The sequence below is a fragment of the Calypte anna genome, unplaced genomic scaffold (assembly GCF_003957555.1).
Source record: "Calypte anna isolate BGI_N300 unplaced genomic scaffold, bCalAnn1_v1.p scaffold_86_arrow_ctg1, whole genome shotgun sequence".
Classification (NCBI taxonomy): Eukaryota; Metazoa; Chordata; class Aves; order Apodiformes; family Trochilidae; genus Calypte; species Calypte anna.
The window spans coordinates 629,197-644,423 of NW_022045534.1; the positions used below are offsets into that span (position 1 = coordinate 629,197).

Below are 15,227 nucleotides of genomic sequence, written 5' to 3' on the forward strand. Positions count from 1 at the left end.
CTGAGGGATCAAGGCAGGGGATCCCAGCCCCCCTGGATCAAGGCAGGGGATCCCAGCCCCCCTGGATCAAGGCAGGGGGATCCCAGCCCCCCTGGATCAAGGCAGGGGGATCCCAGCCCCTCTGCATCAAGGCAGGGGGATCCCAGCCCCTCTGCATCAAGGCAGGGGGATCCCAGCCCCTCTGCATCAAGGCAGGGGGATCCCAGCCCCTCTGCATCAAGGCAGGGGATCCCAGCCCCTCTGCATCAAGGCAGGGGGATCCCAGCCCCTCTGCATCAAGGCAGGGGGATCCCAGCCCCTCTGCATCAAGGCAGGGGGATCCCAGCCCCTCTGCATCAAGGCAGGGGGATCCCAGCCCCTCTGCATCAAGGCAGGGGGATCCCAGCCCCTCTGCATCAAGGCAGGGGGATCCCAGCCCCTCTGCATCAAGGCAGGGGGATCCCAGCCCCTCTGCATCAAGGCGGGGGGATCCCAGCCCCTCTGCATCAAGGCAGGGGGATCCCAGCCCCTCTGCATCAAGGCAGGGGGATCCCAGCCCCTCTGCATCAAGGCAGGGGGATCCCAGCCCCTCTGCATCAAGGCAGGGGGATCCCAGCCCCCCTGGATCAAGGCAGGGGGATCCCAGCCCCTCTGCATCAAGGCAGGGGGATCCCAGCCCCTCTGCATCAAGGCAGGGGGATCCCAGCCCCTCTGCATCAAGGCAGGGGATCCCAGCCCCCCTGCATCAAGGCAGGGGGATCCCAGCCCCTCTGCATCAAGGCAGGGGGATCCCAGCCCCTCTGCATCAAGGCAGGGGGATCCCAGCCCCTCTGCATCAAGGCAGGGGGATCCCAGCCCCTCTGCATCAAGGCAGGGGGATCCCAGCCCCTCTGCATCAAGGCAGGGGGATCCCAGCCCCTCTGCATCAAGGCAGGGGGATCCCAGCCCCTCTGCATCAAGGCAGGGGGATCCCAGCCCCTCTGCATCAAGGCAGGGGGATCCCAGCCCCTCTGCATCAAGGCAGGGGATCCAGCCCCTCTGCATCAAGGCAGGGGGATCCCAGCCCCTCTGCATCAAGGCAGGGGGATCCCAGCCCCTCTGCATCAAGGCAGGGGGATCCCAGCCCCTCTGCATCAAGGCAGGGGGATCCCAGCCCCCCTGGATCAAGGCAGGGGGATCCCAGCCCCTCTGCATCAAGGCAGGGGATCCCAGCCCCCCTGGATCAAGGCAGGGGATCCCAGCCCCTCTGCATCAAGGCAAGGGGATCCCAGCCCCCCTGGATCAAGGCAGGGGATCCCAGCCCTTCTGCATCAAGGCAGGGGATCCCAGCCCCTCTGCATCAAGGCAGGGGGATCCCAGCCCCTCTGCATCAAGGCAGGGGGATCCCAGCCCCTCTGCATCAAGGCAGGGGGATCCCAGCCCCCCTGGATCAAGGCAAGGGGATCCCAGCCCCTCTGGATCAAGGCAAGGGGATCCCGGCCCCTCTGGATCAAGGCAGGGGGATCCCAGCCCCTCTGCATCAAGGCAAGGGGATCCCAGCCCCTCTGGATCAAGGCAGGGGGATCCCAGCCCCTCTGGATCAAGGCAGGGGGATCCCAGCCCCTCTGGATCAAGGCAGGGGGATCCCCTCTCAGCTCAGGGACCCCCAGAGCTCCCAGATCCAAACCCCTGCAGCAGCCACAGCTCTGCTATTGACCCCTCCTCACCACCAGTTTCCCTCTCAGGGTGATTTTATCAGCCTGTGCTACTCACTCATGCAAACAGCCCTTGGTGCACCTAAAAGCAGACTTTAGACACAGATTGTTTGTAATTCTTCCGTCCCCTCTCCCCCCCATGGTTTTTTTTGTTGTTTGTTTTGGGTTTTTTGGCTTTGTTTTTAGAGAAAGCTTGCATGATACCCAGAATCCACCTCAGTCAAAGATGAGCCTTCCACTCCTTTACAGCCAACGTGCTGGTTACTCCAGGTGCTCAGGTTCATTGTAAGCACCTTCTGCAGATGCTGCAAAGGCTGCAGCTGGGAAACCAAAGTGGCTTTTGTTCTCAAACATCCTCACATGGAAAAGCCTTGCACAAAAAGTGAGAGACATGCTCACACATCCACATGTCTCAGGTGTTCTGCACGGAGAACACAGCTTTTGCAGGGAAAAAAAAAAAAAAAAGAAAAGGAAGAAAAATCCATTTAAATGCTCCTGCAGCTCCAGAGACACTCACCCAGGGAGGGCTGCATGGTATCCTTAAGCCCTTCTGTGCTAAAACAAAGTTCACAAGAGAATCTGAGCAAAAGTTCATCTGAGCTCTGTAATAAAATTCATACCTAGGCTGCATTTACCATTTCAAATAAGAATGAAGAAAACACCTGCAAGATCCTCCAGACTGAGTTTTCCTCGGGGAACCCAGGAGAAGGTGAAGAGCAGCCCAGAGCTGCTCCCTGGCTCTCAGGGCAGGGCTGGATGCTCTGCAGGAGGTGGGAATTCCCTGCCTGGCTCCCTTTCCTCTTCCCTGCCTCCACCCTGCTCTGCAGGAGGGAAACACTCCCAAGATCTTACCACTGATGCCCTGGGACAGACTGAAACCACGACCCTTGAGTCAGCCCCCTGAGTTAGTTCTTACGAGTCATGCTGTTAATAACCCAACCAAGCCCCTCCTGGCCCAGCACTGCACTGCCAGCCCTGGGGCCAGCTCCAAACCTGGCAGAGGAGCTGGCCCAGCTCCAGGGAGGGCACTTCCAAAGCAGCAGATGTGTGTGGTGACTCAGGGACTTCTGGAGAGGTTCAAGTCCCCAACAGGAGTGGTGCAAGACTTGGAACTGAGTCTTTAAAATGGCAGACAAATAATTAATTGGATTACTGTGACTGGAGGAAGGGCAGGTTCTGTAGTCTGCCACTTTGCTACAGCAATTAAAGTGGATTACTCTTTCACCTCATCCTTTCCAAATCCCACTGCCAGATCAGAGCCACTGTCTGGAGCCTCCACTTGTCTCTCCCAGGTTCCCAAGAGGGGTGCAAAGCACCTTTCAGCTCCTTGGAAGTGCTGGAATCCAGGAGAGTTAAGTATCAGAGGATATCACCCGTGCTGGGCCAACACAGAGGTCACATCTGCAGAGCTCCTGCTGACTTCACAGTAAAGTCCTTCAAAACAAAGCAAAGCCCCCCTAGAAAAATGCAGGAAAACAGCACAGCCAAGCACTGGGGTCAGTAAGAGAGGGGTTTGGGTACATGGTGAAGAAAACTGCAGCTCTCAGTTAACACATGACAAAATCTGTGCCAGCTTCTGCTCAACCTTGTGCAGCCAGGAGTCTGTTCCCCTGGAACCTCTGCCAAGGTATTTTCCTGGCTGGCAGACACTTGCAGGACACCAGGCAATGGCTTGGTGGCCAGAGAGGTGGCTACCAACTGCACTATGCCTGTCCCACACCACCCCAGCAAAGCATTTAACAGTCTGACCTTAACCCCTGCTCCTCACCCCACCTGCACACAGCCTGAGAACAGGGAAGGAAGCTGTGATAACACTTAGGGGATCAAAAAAAGCAACAAACACCCCCCAGCCCAAGTCAATAAAAAGAAACCTCAGTAGCTTCCACTGGCTGCTCATTCCAGAAGTTTGATTACTCATTTAACCTCCCACAGCACTCAGTCCTTGCTGAAAAGTGACAAGCCAGTTCCCAGGTCCAGCAGGAAGCACCTGCTGTGCTCCAAACCTCTGGAGTTTTTGAGCAATCCTCTTGAAATGAAGAAATACATCTCAGACATCACGTTTGTGCCCCCTGTTAAACCAAACACTGCTTCCCTCTCTCAAAAAAACACACCAAAAACCCAAACCAGAACTATCTTGCAAGCACAATTAGAGTCCTACAATTGTTTGAGTTGGAAGGGACCTTAAAGCTCATCCAGTTCCAACACCCCTGCCATGGTCAGGGACCCCTCCCCCAGCCCAGGGTGCTCCAAGCCCCATCCAACCTGGGCTGAGACACTGCCAGGGATGGGGCAGCCACAGCTTCCTTGGGCAACCTGGGGCTGGAATTAAAGAATTTCTTCCTCATGAGCACCTTGCAGGAGCTCTGTGTCCTTCTGATGTTGTCCATCTGATGTCTGACGAGCAGAGCTCTGCTGAGCTACATGTTGAAAAGCTGTAGCTGGGGAGTTGATGAAGCAGCAAACATCAGCTATGAGGATGAGCAGTCCCTCACACAGGTATTTTACAGAATCCTCTGAACCTCTGTATATTTTTGCAGGCTCCTGCAGGCAAGTGAAGACTCAGGTGCCTGTAGACAAACAGGCAACTTCTGCTGTTTGGATCTTTCCTCCCTTGGTTCTGCACACAGCTCAACAGAACAGAGAGAAAACAGCAGCTCAGATTCCTTCCTTCATCATCCCCCAGGAATCTGCACCTCCATAAAAAGGACTCTCTTGAGGAAGACCAACTTGCCAAAGACTGCCTTTCTTCCCCCTAACACAAAGCTTTCCATCTGATTTCACCTTTTGACCTCCCTCCATTATCTGCTGTTTGCCAGGGCAGACAGGCCCAGGAACACCAGATCAGATCTCAGCTCTGCCCTATCAGTTTCAGGCACCTCTCCTCATCTCAACCCTTCAGCTGACACCAGTGATGCAAACAAACCCCTCCAGCAAGAGAGCAGCTCAGTTCACATCACAGGAGCTGAAGAGCAACCACCAGCACCATGACAAGAGCCACACTTGGACACCTGAGTCTCCAGAGATGTCCCCTGCCAGGTGTTACAGCTCTGGACACTTTCCTGCTGCATTTCCACCCTCCAGAGCCAACAGAGTCAGTTGGAGCCCACAGGAAAAACCCAGCAGCAGCAGCAGCTTCCTCCCACAGCCAGGCAGTGTCAAAGCCTGCAGCTCGTGTTCCTGGATGACCTGGGCAAGGAGCATTTATAGAGCTGCTCTCCAGCCCACACGGACACAACCCCCACACCTGGCTGCTGGGCAGACTGCAGAGCTCTGTGTTCCCAGGTCACATGCAGGGGACTTCCCATGAAAAACAAACACCAAATTTCTTCAGACTTGGCAGAGGGCAGGGCACGTTTCCCTCCACACAAACACAGCACAGAGACTTGTTCCTGGCTTCTGTCCAGCACAGGGACTGGATCCACACTGAGGCTCCACAACTCGAGCAGGGAGCTGCTTACACAGGAGGGGTCTTACCCTGCTCTGCTGAGACCCCCCTGGAGTCCCCAAGCCCAGAAGGACACAGAGCTCCTGGAAGGTGTCCAGAGCAGAGCCACTCAAATGCTCAGAGGGCTGAGCACCTCCCTGGGAAGCCAGGCTGAGGGATTGGGGTCGTTCAGCCTGGAGAAGAGGAGGCTCCCAGGTGAGCTCAGAGCAACCTTCCAATATCTGAAGGGGCTCCAAGAAAGCTGGGGGAGGGCTTTGGACACGGGGGGGTAGGGAGAGGAGAAGGGAAATGGGTTAAAACTGGAAGAGGGGAGAGTGAGGTTGGAGATGGGGGAGAAATTCTTCAGTTTGAGCCCCAGGTTGCCCAAGGAAGCTGTGGCTGCCCCATCCCTGGCAGTGTCTCAGCCCAGGTTGGATGGGGCTTGGAGCACCCTGGGCTGGGGGAGGGGGCCCTGACCATGGCAGGGGGGGCACTGAGGGGGGTTTGAGGTCCCTTCTAACCCAAACCAGTCTGTGGTTCTATGAACTGCCTGCTCAGTGCTGTGCTGCATCCCAGAGCAGAGCAGGGAGCAGGAGGAGGACGCATGGAGGATCTGGCTGTGCCTTGGTCCCTGCTGGGGAAATCTGCATCAGAAGGACTGGGTTAAAACACAAACCATGACTCTTGAGACCTGAGCTCTCAAACCAGAGCTCAGAACTTCTCTGCTGCACAACCAAAGCCCCCTTCCTACGTGCAGGGTGGTGCCTGTCCCCTGCCACCCCTGCCAGGCTCTTAGCTCAGTGCTGCAGCACCATGAGCACTCCCCATCTGCCTGCACCCCCTCCCAGGCAGCAGCCTCCCTCCTGATAACCCCTGGGCTGCCAGAGCCAGGGGATGGAGCTCAGCCCCAGCCCTGCCCACAGCCTGAGCTTGGCAGCAGGTCCCTGGCAGAGTCTGGCTGCAGGATGACCCAGCCCAGGGCAGCCCCTCCACCTCTCACTCCTCCTGGAGGAGGGGGATTCAGCTCCCTGGATGCAGACAGACTCAGGGGCAGAAAGCAAGGCCTGAAACCCGAGTTTCCCAGTGCAGCTGTGATCTGCCTGTTGTCATCCTCAGCAGAACAGACCAGTCCCTTGTCCTGTCTCTAGCACCCTCTCCTCTGGGTGTGTTCCTGGCTGCTACACCTCTCTCTGCAGAGCATACCCAGGTTACAGACACATGCAGTGTTTTTACCTTGCAGCTGGGTACAGTCAGCTTCAGCTTTGTACCCAAACTCGGGTGCTAGCAGCTTCCTACCTTAAGCCAGCTTTTTACTTTCATGCAGGGACAGCCAACAAAAGTCACAAGTTAACAGTCATCTGCAGCTGCAAGTTTACTGAATCAGCCAGGAAATAAGAAAAAGGTTGTTTATCAACAGGAACTTCCTCCCTGAAGGTGCTGCCCACACAGGGCACCCTTCCCTTGCTCTGCACTGCAGCTCTGCTCCCCCTCAGGGCCCTGCACATCGAGGAGCAAGCATAGGCTGGCTCCAGCAATCTGTATCCACACAGGTGGAACATTTGGGAAATACTTATTCCCTGAGAGGGTTGTCAGGCACTGGAATGGCCCAGGACAGTGGTGGAGTCACCATCCCTGGATCTGGTCCCTAAGGACAGGGTTTGGTAGTTGGTTGTGGTGCTGGCCAAAGGTTGGACTGATGAGCTTGGGGGTCTCCTCCAACCTGAACACCCTGTGATGCTGTGACCTGAGCTCCTTCTGACACCCAGGAAGGCCACACTTGTGCCCTCCCCACCTTCCCACCACCTCCCTCACACTGGGAGGCACCTGATCCCAGAAACCTGGTTAGGAAGACAGAGCTGGCATGCAGGCAGATCAGCACCATACCAACAGTGATGATCTCAGGGTTTAGCTCCCTGAGCCAGCTGCAAGCCCCAGCAGAGAGGTGGCAGAGTGAGGAGGCAGAAGGGGAGACAGGAACCCCACAGAAATACAAAACCACCTGGGCTGGGTTGGAAGGGACCTTAAGATCACCTGGTTCCAAGTCCTGAGGAGCTGGTGGTGCTGCTCAGGGAGCACCATGGGGCAGTTTCCCAGGACAAGGAGCTCCACAGCCAGCTGCTGTCAGAGCCCAGGGACACAACTCCCTTCCCTGCAGCTCCATGCTGACCTGGGGCTCACTCCACCCCACACACAAATTAAAAAGCCAAAAAAAAACCCCACCAAAGACAAAACAGAAGGTTTCTCAAGCTCTAGAAGTTTTCTGTTACCCCTCAGGAGCAAAAGAACAGGCTACCTCAGAGCCTGCCCACTCCATGCCTCTTTACAACATGTCCCACCAGCTCCCAGGCCCAGCAGCTGAGAAGCCAACACAAGCTCAGACAAGAATGCAAAGACATTATTTCAAACCAAAAACACAGGGGGAAACCTTTTGAAGGCAGGAGCTGACCAGAATAGTTGAACATTCCCACCAAATACACAGCCAGGAGATATTTGCCAGAAAAGAGGTTTTTGGCAAGCTCTTACTCATCCTTCCCCAGGCCTGGCTGGCTCTGCCCTCCCCTGGGGGTGCAGCCCAGGGTCAGGGGGAACCTCCAGGTTTGGTCATTGGGAGTGCAGCTTTTCTAAACACAGGTTTTAGCCTGTAAGGGGATTCTGGGAGAGATCAGTGGATAAGCAGCAGTGCAGACAGGCTGAAAAAGACCTGGTCTCACTTACACCCTTCTTAGACTTTCTTCCATTCTTTTTTTTCAAAGCAAATGTTAAAAAAACAAACAAACAAAAAAAGACACACAAAGACACACAGAGAAGTACCAAAGTGCTCTCCTGTGGGACTGTATCTCCTGTTCTTAAAATAGTCAGCTGCATCAGATCTCCTGAAAGAAGAGCAGCTATTTTGGTGCCTTTCAAGCTGTAACTACAAGGTCCACACAAATTCCTGTTCATTAGAACAGTGCCTGCAAGCCTCAGCTGCAGAGGCCTATTAAACACTTGCTTCCCAAGCAGATTTTCAGGTCTTGTTTTCACAGACACCTCTTTCAGAGGGGCTACGACAGAACCCAAACTCCTCCCCCTCTCCAGCAGGCAGATTTGGATCCACACTGCACACACAGATCCCCTGGAGCATGTGCTGTCCTCTCACTGCTCAACACTTCTGTTCAGGTTGCACTTGTGGAGTTTCCTCTCACTCCTGTCCCACCACTCCACTTCCCCTTTCTCTTATCCTGCCTCACAGGGCAAACCCATCCTGAGAACACCACAGTGACAAAACTGTCAGCCTGGGAAGCTAGGAGATAAAAAGTTGCCTTTTAGGGTTTTCAGCTCACTTCCCGAGCTGAGGCAACTCAGTGGCTCCTGCTGCAATAAGCTGTGCTGCACGGAACACACAGATACACTGAGGATAATTAAAAAAAAGCAAACAAACCAACCATGATGAGCACCACCTGTTTGCTGGTATTATTTACACCGCCATTAATCACAGAGTTTTGCCCATGAGAAGAGGGAAACCCCCCCAACAACGCTTCCCATATAAACTTGGGCCTAGTTACCATTAAGCAACAGGACAACACGTCAAAATAAAATAAACAAAACCCAAAGCAAGAAGCTAGCTAAGTGTGCGTCGTTGGGAGGCAGCTGGGGGCAGCAGCTCCCACAGCCCCGAACCCCGGGGCCGCACCGAACCCCCCCCAACCCCTCCCCCGCCGCCGCCATGGGGGTTGCACCCCCCCTCCCGGGCTCTGAGCTGCCGTGCCCCGCAGGAGGCAGCCTACAGTCCCGGGGAGCCTCCTGGAGGCCTCTAAGCCTCCCCGGCCGCCTCCACGGACACGGACACGACCCGGCCGCAGGCCCCACGTACCGTCCGGGCGGCCTCTGCCCAGGTCCTGCCCTTCTTCCTGCGGCCCTTCTCCCTCATGTCGGACTCGACGGGGCGCAGCTGACTCCGAGGTACCCTGAGGGGCTCCTTCCACCCGAGAAGGGGGAGCCGGGGGGGAGGGAGAGGAGAGGAGCGGCAGCCCTAGGTGCGGGCAGCCCCCAGCGCCGCAGCCCCTGCGCCCGCCGCCGCTGCCATATTGGGCTCCTACTGTACAGGCCCGCGGTCATGTGACCCGCCCGCGTGACTCCACCTACTGTACGGAGGGGGCCCTGCGCATGCGCACTGCGCACCCCGCCCTCCCGCCACAGGGCGTTACCCTCATCCCCCCCCGTTCCCGCCTCTGCCGCTGCCTCAGGGGCGGGCGCCATGGCGGCTGCGGATCTGCCGGCGGCACCCGGGATCCGCAGGGATCCGCAGGGATCACCCGGGATCCGCAGGGATCCGCAGGGCTGCAGGCGCCGCTCACGGGATTGTCCAGCTTGGAATGAGGGCTCCGAGAGCACTGAGTCCAAACGTCAACACACACACACGCGCAAAAAATTAAATAAATAAATAAATGGAAAGAATAAGCCCCACAGTGCCCACTAGCGTGTCCTGAAGTGCCACATCGACACGCTGCCTGCAGACCTCCAGGGCTGGGGACTCCAGCACCTCCCTGGGCAGCTGCTCCAGGACACAAACCCTTCCTCAGCTCTGCTCTCCCCCTCCCCTGGGGCACCTCCAGGGCATCTCCTCTGCTCCTGGCATCGTTCCCTGCAGAGAAGAGCTCAGCACCCACCTCCCTACAACCTCCTTGCAGGGAGCTGCACAGGGCAAGCAGCTCTCAGCCTCCTCCAAACTCAACGTTCCCATTGCCCTCAGCCTCTCCTCACAGGATTTCTGCTCCAGACCCTTCCCCAGCTCGATTTACTTCTCTGGACTAACTCCAGCCTTGTCTAAACCTCCCCTGCTTCAACTTCAGGGCATTTCCTCTAGTCCAGTTATTTCATAGAACAAATTGGGTGGGAAGGGACCCCTAAAGCTCCCCCAGTCCCAGCCCTGCAGTATCAGGGACACCCTCACCCAGATCAGGGTGCTCAGAGCCTCCTCCAGCCTCACCTTGAACATCTCCAGGGATGAGGCCCCAAACACCTCCCTGGGCAGCCTGTGCCATGGTTCCACTGCCCTCATGGGACACAACTTGTTTCTAATACCCAATCTAAAGCTGCACTTCTCTAATTTAAAGCCATTTAACCATTTATCCTCACCCTATCACTCCAGGCCCTTGCACACAGTCCCTCCCCACCCTTCCTGTGACCCCTTCAAATACTGGAAGGTCTCCATTAGGTCCCCCCAGAGCTCTCTCTTCTCCAGGCTGAACAACCCCAGCTCCCTCAGACTGGTTTTATTTATTTGGGAGAAAAGGACAGCACCCAGCTCCTTACAACCTCTGTTTGTGGAATAGTAGAGAGCAATAAGCTCTCCCTACAGCATCCTCCAGGCTGAACAGCCCCAGCTCCTTCATGGGATCTGTTCTCCAGAGCCCTGATCAGCCACATTGATGGGGTCTGAAGAAGAAGTCTGCCCAGGAGAGGCTGAGGGAGCTGTGGGTGCAGATCCTGGAGGCTGAGGGGAGACCTTGTGGCTCTCTGCAAGCCCCTGAGAGGAGGTTGGAGCCAGGGGGGGTCGGGCTCTGCTCCCAAGGAAGAAGGGATGGGACAAGAGGAACTTTTGGCACACCTCAAGTTGTGCCAGGGGAGGTTTAGGTTGGATATTAAGAAAAACATTTTCACCCCAAGAGCGGTGAAGCATTGAACAGGTTGCCCAGGGAGGTGGTGGAGTTGTGGCGGGGGGTATGTAAAAAAGAGGTAGATGTGGCACTTCAGGAGATGATTTAGTGGTTATGTGGTATAGGACTGATGGTTGGACTTGTTGTTCTTGAAGGTCCTTTCCAACCACGATGATTCTATGATTCTATACTCTCAGTAAAGAAATTCTTCGTCATGTCTTGTCTAACCCTCCCCTAGTGCAACTTCAGGCCCTTTCTCCTAGTCCTGTTATTATTTACTTGGGATTCCATGATTCTATACTCTCTCAGTAAAGAAATTCTTCCTCATGTCTTGTCTAACCCTCCCCTGGTGCACTTTCAGGCCCTTTCCCCTAGTCCTATTATTATTTACTTGGGAGAAGAGGCCAGGATCCACCTCACTGCAACCTCCTTGCAGGGAGCTTTAGAGAGTAAGAAGGTCTCCTCTCAGCCTCCTCTTCCCAAACTGAACATTCCCATTTCCCTCAGCCTCTCCTCACAGGATCTCTGCTCCAGACCCTTCCCCAGCTCCGTTGCCTTCTCTGGACACACTGTATGGACACCCCCCCCTTCTACTCAGCCCCACCAGCTGCCACCAACAGCCTCTTTGTTACTCAAAAATAATATTTGGAGGGGAAAAAATCAATTAAGAGAGAACAGAGACACAGAAGATAAAAACAGAGCTTACAGAAGACTAAAAGAGACATGACACTAAGGTGCCTCTGGGTGGCATCTCCAGACATAGAGGGAAGGGGTGACATCCAGAGAGACCTGGAGAGGTGGGACTGGTAAAATCCCATGGAGCTGAGCAAGGGCAAGGTCCTGGCCATGGATGGGGACAATCCCCAGAACAGCTCCAGGATGGGGGGAGAATGGCTGGAGAGCAGCCCTGAGGAGAAGGACTTTGGGGTGTGGGGGGAGGAGAAGCTCAGCAGGAGCCTCCCCGTGTGCTGGCAGCCCAGAAACCACCCGGACCTGAGGCTGAAAGTATTTGAGTAGTGTAAAGAATTTATTAAAGTAACTTCATTTTGGTTAGGGAAAGGGAAGGGAAAGGAAAAGAAGAAAGAAGGCAGGAAAGATTACATTTTAATCAACACTTAGTTTTATTTGTCTGTTTTCCATTCCTGTTTGTGTTGTTTCTTTTTCTTCCTTCTTACCTACAGCTCTTCTGGAGGCTGACTATTGAGGAGATACACGTCTTCTCCTGAGCTCCCTCTTCACGTAGTAATGCCATTGGTACTGTAATTATTCACAGGTGTAGCAGGAGGAGCCATTCTTGCTCCTGAGGCTCAACGAGCTGCTGGTCTCTTCCAGGACTCCAGCCACCACACAGCGCTTCCAGGGTAGAAGTGTAGCAGGAGGAGCCTTTCTAGCTCCAGAGGCTCGACGAGCTGCTGGCCTCTCCATGCCTCGCACCAGAGTGAGCTGAGATCCCTTCTGTGGGTGTGTGTCCCACCTTTATTGGCCCCCTGGTCTTCCTCATGCCCAATAGGGGACTGTCCTAACCAGGCACAGGTGGACTCACACCCACTCTTTGGCAACTCAAGGCACCTGGTTTATCTTGTCTCTCTACACACAGGCACTTTTGGTAAAGAACACAACCAGTGCTGCGAGGTTGCCGAGTGGAAAAGAAGAGCTAAATCCTGCCACAGAAGTATTTTACTAGGAGCAGCAGTAAAATCCCCCTACGTGTGATTCCAAGGAACTGAAAGTTGCTTTGTGGCCAGGTTGCAAAGCAAATTATAAATGTGATCAACTCAGAGTGGCTTTGGGAAATGTGCTACAGTCCAGAGCCCTTTTTAATACATGCTTGATGGTGACATGGGACAACTCCTGATGGAACGACTGCTGGAAAGAAAGAACCTGGGAACATATCCATACCTGGAGGCCATGCTCTTCTTTCAGACTCTTCATGGCACTCTGTACTCCTTTATAAAGGGAAGGCTTCAACCCCTGGACAGAAATCTGCCCAATCTCTCTGTACACACCAACACAAACCACCCTCCCCAAATCCTCTGTGAGAAAGGAGAAAATAAAACTCAGAGGGCAACGTGTGTTTGAAACCCAGAAATCCAACTGTGTCCTGGGCTGCACTGACATGAGTGTGAGCAGCAGGGCAGGGAGGGGATTCTGCACCTCTGCTCCACTGTTGTAAGATCTCTTCTGGAGCACTGTGTCCATCTCTGGGGTCCCCATCAGCAGAAGGACCCGGAGCTGTTGGAGCCAGTGCAGAGGAGGCCCTGGAGCTGTTGGGAGGGCTGGAGCAGCTCTGCTCTGGAGCCAGGCTGAGAGAGTTGGGGGTGTTGAGGCTGGAGAAGAGAAGGCTGCACCGGGGAGACCTTAGAGCACCTTCCAGTGCCTGAAGGGGCTCCAGGAAAGCTGGGGAGGGACTTGGGACAAGGGCCTGGAGGGATGGGAGCCTGCGAGGGGGAAGGGTTTTAAGCTGGGAGAGGGGAGATGGAGAGGAGATCTTGGGCAGGGAGGGAGGGAGGGAGAAATGGTTTGGTTGGACTTGGTGATCTCCAAGGTCCTTTCCAGCCATGAGCATTCTGTGATTCTCAGGTGTGGGACATGGGTTAGTGGTGGCCTGGAATAAGGTGATGTCCTGGCTGGGCTGGAGTGGGCTAGGAGAAGGGGGAAGGGTTTGGAGCTGGGAGAGGGGAGATGGGGATGAGATGTGAGGGAGGAATTGCTTGGGGTGAGGGTGCTGAGCCCCTGGTTGCCCAGGTTGCCCAAGGAAGCTGTGGCTGCCCCATCCCTGGCAGTGTCTCAGCCCAGGTTGGATGGGGCTTGGAGCACCCTGGGCTGGGGAGGGGTCCCTGACCATGGCAGGGGTTGGAACTCGTTGGTCTTCCAAGTTCCCTTGCAACTGGAACCACTCTCTGGTTCTAGGGTTCCAGCCCAGGGCTGTGATGTCACCCTGTGATGGAATGTGACCCAGTGCTGGTACCAACCCCTGTCAGGCTGGTGCCTACACACTCTGGCTGAGCCAGTTGGAGGTTGGAGTGCCCGAGCAGAGTGTGGAGCTGCAGTAGTGCAGTGCTGGTGCTGGTGCCTGGATCCTGAAGTTGCTCCTTGGAGCAAACCAGTCCAGGCCCCCCGAGAGTTGCTTTCCCTTGAGCCTGCCCGCTTCAGGCAGCCGGGGCAGGCAGGAGACACCTTGGCAGGAGCAGAGGTGAGCTGGGAGGGGAAAGCTCAGCCCAGGGATCTGGGGGGGCTTCCTTCTCAGGGCCCCAGGCACCCCTGCCCAGGCCAGCCCGTGACCGTGGTCTCTCTTCCTTTCCTAGCGCCACAGGGGCTGCTGCAGGGCAGGCCATGGGCAGCGAGTCACCGTCCCCAGCCCCCTCCAGCCCCCCGCAGCCTGTGGGGAGCAGGGACACCCCTCAGGAGGAGCACTGTCCCATCTGCTTGGACAGCTGGGAGGACCCCAGCTTCCTCCTGCCCTGCCTCCACCGCTTCTGTTACGGCTGCATCCTGCGCTGGGTGGGCAGCAAACCCGAGTGCCCGCTCTGCAAGAGGAGAGTGGCGTCCATCCTGCACTCGGTGCGTGGGGACGAGGATTTTGAGGAGGTGTTCCTCACCCCAGCGCCCAGGCACCCCGGGATCCACCGTCCCCTGGCCCCAGGACACCGCAGGCGCGGGCGGCGGAGTCGCATCCCAGGGGCCCCGTGGGTGGGCTCCATCCGGACACCTGGGCCACCCTCTTCGATGAGCACCCCGCTCTGCTCCAGAGGTTCATGCCCTGGGTCCAGGAGCAGCTGGGGCTGCTCTTGGCAGAGGAGCCTTCCTCGGCAGCCTTGTTTGCAGACCTGATCCTGGTCGTGCTGGGGCTCTCGGGGCTGGAGGAAGGGTCCCTGCTGCGGCTGCTCCAGGACGGGCTCGGGGAGCGCGCGGCCCCGTTCGTCGCAGAGCTCATCGAGGTGGCCGTGCAGCGCTGCGGGCAGGAGGCTCACCGGCTGCTGGGCCTGGACACCCGCCGGGAGGACGAGGGGCAGGAGCCTCCTGATGGCCCCCACACAGCCCCTCCTGGCAGCCGTGATGGAGCCCAGCAAGAGGAGCACCCCACCACCTCCAGGGCTGCTCTGGGGGGCAGTGCCAGCAGCCCCCCCGGTGTCCCCGTTCCCACCCAGGCCCAGGAGGAAGATCAAGGGGAGGATCCCCAGGCAGCAGCCCCAGGTCCCTCCCGTGCCAGCCAGGGCAGGGACCGCTCCTCCCGTGGGCGCCCACGCAGAGCCCTGAAGAGGAGGCCCAGTGGCTGCCAGGACTCCTGCCAGCCCCACAAGAGGTCACGCCGCCATCAGCAGTGACACCCGGCGTGCTGGCAGCCTGGGGACACCTGACATCTGCCCCTCAGCCACCCGTGCCTGACCCAGGCCCAGGACACCACGGTCCCTCCCTCTCCACAGGGCTGCAGCTGCCTCCCTGGGAAGGACCAAGGGGGCTGCTCTGGGACAGTTGTGGGTGAAGTCACCT

At 56.7% G+C, this 15,227-nt stretch overlaps 1 protein-coding gene across 2 annotated transcripts in view; it reads right to left on the reverse strand.

The window, feature by feature from the left end:
• The window catches only part of ASXL2 (ASXL transcriptional regulator 2), a 99,604-nt gene extending 90,424 nt beyond the window's left edge, over window positions 1–9,180 (reverse strand). For both annotated transcript variants that reach the window (XM_030468827.1, XM_030468824.1), the window contains exon 1: window positions 8,951–9,180. In XM_030468827.1, coding sequence (XP_030324687.1) covers window positions 8,951–9,007 — 57 coding nt within the window. In that variant the 5' untranslated portion in view covers window positions 9,008–9,180. The remainder of the gene's footprint in view (window positions 1–8,950) is intronic.
• Between the last annotated feature and the right edge of the window lie 6,047 nt (window positions 9,181–15,227).